The 11,634-nt window shown below is 31.7% G+C and overlaps 1 protein-coding gene across 1 annotated transcript; it reads left to right on the top strand.

Moving 5' to 3' along the window:
* Positions 1–2,723: 2,723 nt before the first annotated feature.
* Positions 2,724–9,662, top strand: LOC100798296 (coiled-coil domain-containing protein SCD2). Its single transcript, XM_003536771.5, has 17 exons — positions 2,724–3,308; positions 3,392–3,534; positions 3,739–3,814; positions 3,926–3,967; positions 4,049–4,111; positions 4,839–4,888; positions 4,974–5,001; positions 5,177–5,251; positions 5,322–5,432; positions 5,516–5,576; positions 6,108–6,224; positions 6,383–6,504; positions 6,596–6,665; positions 8,036–8,077; positions 8,187–8,227; positions 8,570–8,696; positions 9,306–9,662. The coding sequence occupies exons 1-17, from the start codon at positions 2,997–2,999 to the stop codon at positions 9,413–9,415; spliced, it is 1,590 nt and encodes a 529-aa protein (XP_003536819.1). The 5' UTR covers positions 2,724–2,996; the 3' UTR covers positions 9,416–9,662.
* The last annotated feature ends 1,972 nt before the right edge of the window (positions 9,663–11,634 follow it).

Here is an 11,634-nt window from a genome sequence, read left to right as displayed (position 1 = left end):
CATAATTACATATCAAAGACTTCATAATATCATAAATTATAATAATTTTAGCTATGACAAAGATCATAAATATAATTTACAGAATAATATTATGTTCACGACCATTATATACGACAAAGTTTTTATCCAAATAGTTAACATAATTACACATCAAAATGTCAATAATATTTATTTTTACTTAAAAATTTTATAATATCATTTTTAATTAGAAATCATGTTTACATAGAATATTTAATATTTTTTGTTAAAATTAATTCATTAAATATATTTTTATTACAAGATAATTTTAAATTACTTACTCGATAATATCATAAATTATATTAGTTTTAATTTTTACATAATATATAGTAACTTTATTATAAAAATAGTTTTACATTACTTACTAAATAAGTAATTTCTTCAAGTATTTCATATAAGTGCATGTCAAAGATTAAATCATATGATAAATTAAGTAATTTTAATTATGATAGAGATCTCAAATATCATTCAGTAAAAATAATTCTACTCAAGACCATAATTAAAACACAATTCTTTTTCCAAGTAGTTAATGCAAGTACATACCAAAGATTAGAAAAAAAAATATTTTGAAAACTTATTTTTACTTGGTAAACATTTTTATATAAATACATAACAACTATTAAAATAAATTTATTAAATATACTTGCATTACAATACTTTTAAAATACTTACTAAGTAATATCATAAATTGAATTATTTTTCTGATAAATACAAAAAAATATCATTAATGAGAAACAATCATGCTCAACACTGTTATATTTAATTTAAAATCCTATAAAATTATTTTCACTTGAAAATCGTATACAATAATTTAATGAATAAAAATATTTTTCTGAATGACATTTATATAACGTAGTTGAATTTTTTTATACTATAAATTAATTTAAATCTAATTAATTAATATATTTATTATAAAATAATATTTTTATATTTGTTTAATATTTATAAAATAAGGTTAAATATCATTTTTGTATAATTATATAACAAATATTTTAATATTAATTTATTAAATATTTTTATTACAAAATATCACAATATCATAAATTAAATTAATTGTAATAATATTGAATTTTTTACACACATACATAATAAATATATTAAAATAAAATTTATTAACATAAAAACAAACATGAACAATAGTTTCAATTTTCAAATAATAGTGGACAATTATCTAAATAGCCTAAAACTTAGGATTTGGTTGAATTGTTTTTTTTCTCTATTATTATAATCATTTTTCATGTTTAGAGAATATAAATATTAAATAATAAATTTTATTTATTTTAATATAAAATTTTAATTTCGTAAGCAAATATATTTAGAACATGCGTGAAAACGAGAGCAACCCCATGTATTTAGTATCTCTTGCTAGATTTTATTGAAACGAGAGCGACCCCATGAAAATGAGAGTTTTTATAATTTAAGCTTGTTTAAACAGGGTTCGATAAACTTTTTAAGTAGATTTTAGTGTTTTTTGAAATGCTAATTTTTAATTTTTTTAATATTTTTTTATCCTTGGAATAATTATTCAATTTCTTTATTATCTTTTAAAAATATATTATTTATGTCATTTTATATTTTTTAATTATTTTGACAATTAATTTTATTCAATACTTATGGTTTAATAAGTTAAATTAAAAACTTTGAAGCTTCCAACTTTCAGGTAATTTTTCAATTTTCAACTTTTAGCTTTCAACTAATTTTTTCAAACATTATAATTTTTTAATATAAAATAATAGAAGGATTATTAAGATGTTGTAGGAGGATGCGGTATTATTTATGACAAGAAAATCCGAATAACAAAACAATTAGAATATATATTAACCAATGCATGGTTTTTATGTCAACTAATAACTTTTTCATTAATAGTTAAAATTTCCCACTTTAAAGAAAATGTAGAATCCACGAATGTTGAAAGTTGGAATCCCATAAAAATGAATCTCACTAACAATAAATAATAATTTGATATCAGATTTTTTATTTTTTGGTTACTTATTAAATTCATTTTTTAGGTAATTTTTATGGTGTTTATGATCTTTTTTGATTTGAATATCAATTGAATTATATAGTTTTCATGCACATACAATTTTTATATCTTAAATCAGTAAAAAAAAGGTTAAATAAAAAATTTAATTATAAACTTTGGTCCCTAATTTTATAAATATATGTTTTGGGTCTTCCTAATCATTTATTAACTAATAATTATAATTATTAGAGATTTAAATTAATTATAAATTAAATAAAAATTTTAATCATTAATTTTTTTAATAAAAGATTATTAATCCGGTTTTGAATAATTTTTTATTCAATTAAGATTGTGAAAAATTAAGATTAATAATTTTTTATTTAATTTTTAATAATAAATGGTTTTGATTAATTTATAATTAACTTAATAACTTTATTAATTAGAATGATTTGTTAACAAGGAGGATCAAAATCACGCATTTAGAAGACTATAAGATTAAATATTATAATTAAAATTTAAGAGAATGAAAATCATGAATTCGAGAAATTAAGAGAAATAAAATTATAATTTAACCAAATTAATAAAGTGAAAATGCTTGAAGGAAAAATAAAATCACATGAAACCTGAGCTTGAATTGATTTGGTAATCAGAACAGACGATTTATTCAACATGTTTGCACAATGAAACAAATGTTAATGGGCTAGTATAGTCCGTGATCCTGCAACAATGATTTGACCGTTGTAACTTGTAACGAAAACAAGAATGAAAATAGAAGAGAGTGACAGCGGAGATCCCCCAATGGCGGTAGGCGGTAGTCGGTAGACGGTAGATATTTAATCCGTGTATTTAATTACAGTTTTTATTTTTTATTTTTGGCATGTTTCTCTCACCATGACTAAATGAGACTGTGAGAGTCATGACTCATGAGAAAGTGAAGCACTACTTACTGACTAACTAACGAGTAAAGAGGCATTAATTATTAATTTGCGAAAGGAGGAAGCATTGAGATTGGGAGATGGAGCGGAAGTGGAGCAGCGAATCTGGTGGGAATGTGATGTCGTCACCATCACACACACACTCGCAGTCGCGTAACGGGCATTCTCGTTCCTCTTCGCTCACCCTCACTGGAGGAGGAATTTCAACCGTCAAAAGGACTCAGAATGTTGCTGCCAAAGCCGCCGCTCAGCGCCTCGCCCAGGTCATGGCTTCTCAGACTGCCGTCGCCGCCGCCGACGACGACGACGATGAAGACGATCTTGGATTTCGCTACACTGCTCCTCCACCTCTCTCTCTTTCCAGGGGCTCTGCTAAATCTCCATCTCCTGCGGTCCGATTCTTTCCCTTCCTCTTCACATTTATCCTATCCCATGCATAATTTACTAACTCTCATTCTCCTGCTAACTTAATTAGTTAGCTCGGAACCTCGTAGAAGAATCAATGTATCTTCGCCCAGCTCCAACTCCTGGTAATAGACCACCGCTAAGCCTCAGGACTCCAGCTCCTGTTCCGCCCTTAGACCCTCCCATTCATAATAATAAGCCCAAAGATAAAAGGTAATTTCTCATACCGCATTCACTAATTTTTGCCTCTTTGCATTTTCTGCATCTTTACTTCATATCTTCTCTTTTAACCAATAGATCCATTTTGGTGCTGTTTATCATGCATTCTTATGTACAAGTAGAACCAACCGCTAAAATACAATAACAACTCAGGACTCCATTACTGTTTATGTAACAAGTTTAATGGAAAATTTACAGATTTCCGTTTGATACTGCACTCCTTCAACCAAAAGATTCAGGATATCAGCGTGAGGCTTCTACACTTTGTGATGAGGTTAATTACTTTGTTCTGCCAAATATTGTTTTCATGTTTTGAACTTTCTATGAAAGAGAATTCAATTGACCATTCTAAATTCACATGTACAAATCTCTGCTCTACCTACAGGTTGATATGCTGCAGGAAGAGAATCAAAGTATTCTAGACAAGGTACCATGATCTACTTTGTTTTCTCCCACTTGTGAATAGACTGGCATCATTTTTAAGTGTTCAAGTATTTCTAAAATGCAGCTCAGACTCGAGGAAGACAGATGCAAGGAATCAGAGGCCAGAGTTAGGGAGCTTGAAAAGCAGGTGCTGACTTTGTTTATTTTTAGTACACAGTACTTTAGTTTACACATATTGACTATGGTCTTCTGAATTATGGTCGCTTGTTCTTGGTTGATGCAACAGGATTCCCTAATTTGTACTTGTTTACTGCACAGTTTGTGATTAATTTAATAACACTTTAGTACTCAAAGTAGTTTAGATAACACTTTAAAGAGGGACAAAAAATGGTTTAGATAGTGCTTGAGAATCAAAAGTAGTGCACTTCAAAATTAGAGGAACAAAAAACAGACAAAATTTTAGAGGGACTAAAACCGAGCTTGGAAAATTTTAGAGGGACCAAAAACATATTTTATCCACATTCTGCTCTTGCTTTTGATTTGATATTCTGTCTATTATTGAACATAATTAGCATCATTTTTATCTGGCTAGACTTGGTTGTATTTATGCTCCCAGTTGGCTATTATAATTTACCATGCCATGCTAGGAGAATCTGGCTTTTTGCCCAATGGTCACTGCCTTTACCATTAGGCTGGGAGTTTGGATCCCATCCCATTATACCTCAGGTAACCAAAAAGTAAAAGAATAATCATACTTGAAAGAGTTTCTCTCTAATTAATAGAACTTTCTGTTTTTTACTTTTGAAATTTTATTACTTGACTTGGATAATTATGTTTATATATGTGTATGTGCCAATGAAATTTCTGTCAAGTCTGCATGTGCAGTTTTTAATCTTTTATTTCTGATTTTGTAGGTTGCTTCCCTTGGAGAAGGTGTATCTTTGGAAGCCAAACTCTTGAGCAGGTAATTGAATTAATGTTTAAACTGTTGCAAATGGGTTTTCCTTCACGTATAGTGTGTATGACACCCCCATATTACTAAATTGCAGAAAGGAAGCAGCATTGCGTCAAAGAGAGGTAATGCGGAGATAACTTGCACTGTAGAGCTGTATATTATAAAAAACAAACTGTGAACGTTGTTAATTTATACTATTAGAGAATGGAGATATTGTTTACCAAAATAGTTGGGTGTTCCATTTCTTGCTTAATCCCTAGTGAAAAAATGCCTTCAATACAGCTTTATATTTCACAGGCTGCGCTTAAAAATGCCAAAGACTCTAAGGAAGGAGTTGATAAGGAAATCACATCTCTACAGACTGAAATTGAGGTTAATATGCCATTTTTTAACATTCTCTACACAGGCTTCCATATATGTTTAATTATTTCCTCTGAAATAGAATGCAAAAGTTGAGACCGAGACTGCAGTGAGACAGTTAAATGGAGCTGAATCTGAAGTAAAAGCTCTTCGATCAATGACTCAAAGAATGATATTAACTCAGAAAGAAATGGTATATACTTCCACAGTTGCAGGAGTAAATTCGTATTTATTAGTTATTTAGAATACTTGTTATATAGATTTTTTTCTTGTCAGGAAGAAGTTGTTCTAAAGAGGTGTTGGCTTGCTCGTTATTGGGGTTTAGCTGCAAAATATGGTAAGCCGTTGTCTGTTTTAACTTCTTTTTTCCTTTTTTTTTAGGAGTAGCATTATTACATCTCTAAATGACACGACTAATGAGCCATTTTAATATCAATTGGCTCCATATGTCAATCACTTTTGACAGAACCTGAATGAGCTTTCAGAGCTGTTTATTATAATCTTTTCACCATTTTTTCATGTTAGTATTATTGTTAAACTAACAAGTGATGATTACATATTGGGCTTGCTCGTATATTGGGACGTATAGCTCCAAAATAAACTAAGCTACAGTAGTTGGTGATTTATCTTCCTTTTTGTTTTTCTTTTTGTGTCAAGGCAAAACTCAAAAGCATCTCTTAGCAGCACTGGAATACATTACCAAGGCTTTTAAGTATCACTATAAAAAAAATTGTATGATTGAATGCTTATAAAATTATACTTTGTCTGTATATCTAGTTTGAATTCAGCCGATTTGTATAAAGTGAATAATTTCATGATTCACTTACTGCTGTTTTCTATCTAGTGTAACTTTTTCCATGGTGTATAGGCATCTGTGCAGATGTTGCAGTTTCAAAGTATGAACTTTGGTCATCCTTAGCCCCTCTTCCGTTCGAGGTCGTTGTTTCTGCTGGACAAAAGGCTAAGGAGGAATGCTGGGAAAAAGGCATGAAATAAAGATCTGGACTCTACAGTTCATATTAGTTTGGCTGCATAGTAGCGCAAATCTTTGCTGTTATATTTTTTCTTATAGTGATGATTTTCATTATTCTATTTCATGGACATGTGAATTTTCTAGAGATAATTGTTGTGATTTTTAAGCAGGTGATGATGCAATAGAGAAGAGGAGCAAACTTGTTCCTGACTTAAATGATCTTACTGGAGAAGGAAATATTGAAAGTATGCTTTCAGTTGAAATGGGACTAAAGGAGCTTGCTTCTTTAAAGGTTTTCTTCAAATATTTTAAGGTTTCATTCACATTCCTCAGTTACAAGCAATTCAGTCATCTAAGTTTTTTTTGTCATGTTCCTCTGCAAGGTTGAGGATGCTATTGTGCAAGCATTAGCCCAACAGCGACGTCCAAATTCTGCTCGACAATTAGTCTCAGGTATGTGTTCCTCCTGTAGTCCTGTTGCCACTATTCTTGTTATCTTGGTTGTGTGGATTTTCAACCCAAATCATGTACTTTTATGACTCTTGCAAGAGAGATAAAAGAGAAGAATACTTAAAACCACACAAACACACACATGAGAAGGAATTGATTTACATCAGTGTAAGTCAAACTCAATCTTATGCCTTTTCATAACTTTACTAGATAATTTTATTTCAAAATCTACTATCAGATTGCTAAGTTTTATCATATCATATATTGTTCATATCATCTGTAATTATTGGAGTGCATATTATTCCTTTATTTCTTGATTATCACTGATTAGGCTTAGTATATATAAGAGCATTAGCGTTTATATTTAAATATGTTTAAAAATTTGAAAATAACAAGTTTTTCTTGTATTTTAACTCATATGGAGGATCCCCTTCAAGTAGGAATGAATAGTGAATTTTATCACCCCTACACAGCCAGTCTAGCATCAAGCTTAGAATATAAATGCAGTCAACCATCAATCTTCTCTCCTTCTGCATCAAGCATAGAATAAGAATTCTTGGCGAGGTGGTCCTTGTAGCCTTGGCCAGTCAACCACAATTTTCTGTTAAAGATATTATAGTTGCTTCCATCTAATTTGTCAGTAGAGAGAGGAGCATTGTCGTAGTTGGTGAAAATAGGGGGTCTCCTCCATTAGGGTATTGTGGCATCAGCACTAGCCGTGATTCGGAACATGAGGTGCAAAATAACACCCACAAGATATGTCGTTGGATTTAAGAAAGTGTACTCATCAGCTTAAAGCATTTGTCATTAGATTTAAGCGATGTACTCATCTGCTTAAAGCATTATGTCATTAGCTTTAAGCTATGTACGTACTCATCAGCTTACAGCATAATGGGAAACAGTGGAGCCAAATTTGAAGAGAGGGTAGCAAATTAGTGATTCGAGCAACACCAATGGCAATTGGAGTCAGAAATGGCACATCGAGTATCGGACTATGTATCAAATGGCATTAGAATGCACATGCAGGTGTGTGGAAGGATGAACAGAAGATATTCAGGGGCTTGTTGATCAGAGCACAGTGCACACTAAACAGGATGGTGGCAATGGTGGGGTGGTAGGCCACTGACAATCTGGCAAACCTCCACTGACGTAAGTGAATAGGCTGTGGGAAAATTCCAGTGGAGGCAAGGCAACTAACTGGGAGGAAGACATGGTTGACTGTAGATAATTTTCATTGGAAGACAGTGAATCCATTAAATGTGCATAGATTTGGGTTGCCTCTCTATTTGACTGTTTTTATACACATTAAATCTGTCAGATTATAATCCATCTTATGTACTAATAACATTTTGTACACTTTTGGCCATTGCCAGATATTAAATCACCTGGGGACCCTAAGTTTATGGAAGCATTTGGTATGTTTTCTCCCACCTATCATTAGCTGAAATAGCTATGCATTGTCCCTTTTATGCAAAATGCAAATGTTAAGTTAAAGCTATGCCAAATATCTTTGTTTTTATGTAGAATTGAGTCCAGAGGAATCTGAGGATGTTCTTTTCAAGGAGGTATTCTGTTCTCTTATGAACTATTCATGCTATTTATTATTATCAGCTTCTTGGAATGTCTGTATATTGCAGTATATTTCATTTTTTCTCTACGAGAAGGCATGCTTTTCTAGATTCTGGATTACATGATTCTTTGATTTTAATTTTTTGTAAGATGTACTTTTTAATGATTTACCTCATCCTCCCCTCAACCTCTTCATAAATATTGATGGCTCGTATCTAGTTTGGATTTGTAACCAGTGAAGGTGACATTTACTCTCATGGTTCTCACTGTCTGACTAGAAATGTGTGCTTTGTATTACTGAAACATGCCTTCCATGTGAATTTACTCTTCGTGGACAGGCTTGGCTGACATATTTTTGGAGAAGAGCCAAAGCTCATGGTATAGAGGAGGAAATTGCTGAAGAACGTCTTCGGTTTTGGATTAGTCGGAGTGGGCATTCACCTACCTCACATGATGCCGTTGATGGTAGCATCCAACAATTTTCTTTTAATTACTTACTTACCAGTACTCATGGATGTATCAATCAAGTATTGTGCTAATTGGTTTGAAAGAAAATGTTCAATTAAGGTGTCAAACATTAACATATTTCTTGAGTCGATGCTTTGCTGCTGATCACCTTTAATCATGGAAGACATAGTTGAATAACACCTTAAAGGACCAGAGTCTTCTTTGTTATTGGAGACTTACAGGAGCGTGTTTATGTTATGTCTGACTTGTATTAGCCACTTCAAAAAGCATCCATGCGCTTGGAATTTTTATGTATTGCAGTTCCCGCGTTCTGCCTAGGGGTGCATTAGGGTTACAGTTCATGTCATATACCATGTGCCAAAAACATAGATAACGGTTCCTTCTCTCTGCTTCCTTTTTCCATACCCATTTACCTAGGGATGCTAAATTAGTTTGCATATCCGACTTTTCTCCTATTTTGCTAGTCTTCTCATAAAACACATAATAGATATGCTTTAATTTTGCCCCAGTTGACAATGACTTTAAGTAGGTTTAGGGATGAATTCTTGCTTAGTATTCTTGAGAAAATTTGGATTCAGTTACTTATGTAGATTTTTCAAATTCCAGTTGAGCAAGGACTTTCTGAGCTGAGGAAGTTGGGGATTGAACATCGACTTTGGGAAGCATCCAGAAAGGAAGTTGATCAGGACTCTACTATTGCACGAAAGCTGACTTGACCTGAAATTTGTGCTTAATTTCCTTGCAAGGTTTGCTGATTTATACATATGAATTGTGAATTTCGTCTTCCTTCTGGAGACTGTCACCTTCCCACTTTATGTTCAAACGAGGTTACTCTTAACTGTTAGCTCTAGGTATAGTAACTGTTATGATGACCGTGATGAAATTTAGGAACTGATGAAGCTATCGCTCTCTTGTTTCTCCGCTTTTGATAACAAAAATAATAACCTGTCAGAATATTAATCATAGAAAATGTCACCATTAAGATGGATTCCTCACACTCGAAGTTCTGCGATATGAATAATTTTATATTCTTTTACAATATTTTTCTACTAATTTTCTAATTTTTTGTATGATAAATATTGAATGTTTTTATGTTTCCAAGCCATTAAATGCATTTATTCATTCATTTAGATTTAGTACCTTATATATAAAGTATTAAGAAGATTTTTAAGATGCACCACAAAAAAAAGAAGAGAAAATTAATGTGAATAATTTAAACTCTTCTACATCTTACTAATTTTTTTTTTACTTTCTATGGTAAGTATTTAATACGTTTTACTTAATGCTGAGAGAATATAATATAAACAAGTTAAATTCTTTTATACTTACCAACAAATTTATTAGTTTGAGTGGTACTAGATTCCTTCTACTTAGGTAATGTCTGGGTAAAAAAAAAAGTTTCTACCTCTTTCTACTAATCTTTTTAATTTGTATGGTAACTACCGGGTTTTTGGTGAAGTTTGAATGGTAAGTGTTGAATACTTTTTTACGCTGTCAGGATGTTAAATACATTTATTTTTTTATAAAATATTGGAAATATTTGTAGAAAGATATAGGGCTGCTGGTTTGCTACAATTTGTTTGTTTTAAAAAATTAATTATGGAACTCAGAATTGAAGTTCATACTTCACCATCAGTGTCTCACGCTAATGACATAATTTGGACGAAGATGGAGCAGAAGTTGAATAGTTCCATGAAATTAGAATAAACTATTTAACATATATTGTTGCATTGCTTTTAATTACTTGTTAGTTTTTATTATGTATTTGGTATTTGTACGATGTTGTTCAGTTGTCATTTTCGTTTGTCATGAGGGTACTCAAATAAATTGTAAAATTAAAAGAGCATGAAGATAATGTAAGTCAAAAAGTTCAACATAAGTTAATTGCTATTTTCATCATACAACAAATTCTACTACTTAATCCTCATAATGGTGTTTTATTTCACATGGAAGGCGTCTCCTATTACATCCTGATTTCGACATGGGCATTCGTCTAGTATATCATGCAATGATGGATTATGCTCTTCAACATCTTGGCTAAACATCATATTGAAACTTGGTTCAACTTCGTTCTGTAGGCTATGCATGTATTCACGAGCTGATGCTAGCATGCCATAATTAGTTCCAAAAACATTGCTCAAGAAATCATCTGGTTGGATAATCGGTGGAGTGTAGTCCATGTTCGAAGCACAAGGAAAAACATAATCTGTCATGGGGGGATTGATGTGTATGTGGGTGGAATGTAATCAGTAACGGGGGGAATTGGTGTGTATGCAGGATTACATTTTGGTTGCACGATGTTTGTTGCCCTTGACGACTGACCAGTTTCAAAATTTATTGACAATCCACTTGACGATTGCATATTTAAAAAAAAAATAGTATTACTTTGATACCACGTCATGTACTCCTGAGAATGCTTTGCATGCCCTATAATAGGTTGTCTCTATAAAACCATTGATTGACGTTGTTGTCAATACCTTATCCACTTTGCATGTTTTTCCGTCCAATTTGTGACAGTTCGACCTCGCATGTCAATTTTGTTAAGTTTGTCCATGTTTCTTGAGGGATCTAGTATGTCTTGTTGGAGGCGGAATTGAAGTTTAACTTTATCCGCTTAGTGTCATTCTACTATCGAGAAACAAATTAGAGGGGTGCAGGCTGTCCATATGGAGGAGTTTATGAAAGTTGTCGACTCCAAAGCATCCAAAAAATGGAGATATGGATTTCACAAGAACTGAAATAATACAAAATGAATAATTAATTAATTATTAAAAACACAAAATTCAACATTATTTTTATGTAAGTCAGTTTATTTATTACCTGTTCAGTTGTCATGTAGTCTAATCTCATTCTATAACCGATGACATCTCCATGTGGTGTACCAGTAAAGCTTAATCAACTGTCACTCCATCTAATAAATGAAAAACTATTAATT

This window comes from Glycine max, chromosome 10 (assembly GCF_000004515.6).
Source record: "Glycine max cultivar Williams 82 chromosome 10, Glycine_max_v4.0, whole genome shotgun sequence".
Taxonomy (NCBI): Eukaryota; Viridiplantae; Streptophyta; class Magnoliopsida; order Fabales; family Fabaceae; genus Glycine; species Glycine max.
The sequence above is the reverse complement of the archived record's forward strand: the minus strand, read 5'-3'. Positions and strand labels throughout refer to the sequence as shown.

Bases quoted from the DNA above. Each gene is read 5' to 3' on its own strand.
- LOC100798296 (XM_003536771.5), top strand. From the start codon at position 2,997: ATGGAGCGGAAGTGGAGCAGCGAATCTGGTGGGAATGTGATGTCGTCA. The intron at 6,225-6,382 runs GCATGAAATAAA...ATTTTTAAGCAG, and splicing joins GGAGGAATGCTGGGAAAAAG to GTGATGATGCAATAGAGAAG. The intron at 8,228-8,569 runs GTATTCTGTTCT...CTTCGTGGACAG, and splicing joins AGGATGTTCTTTTCAAGGAG to GCTTGGCTGACATATTTTTG.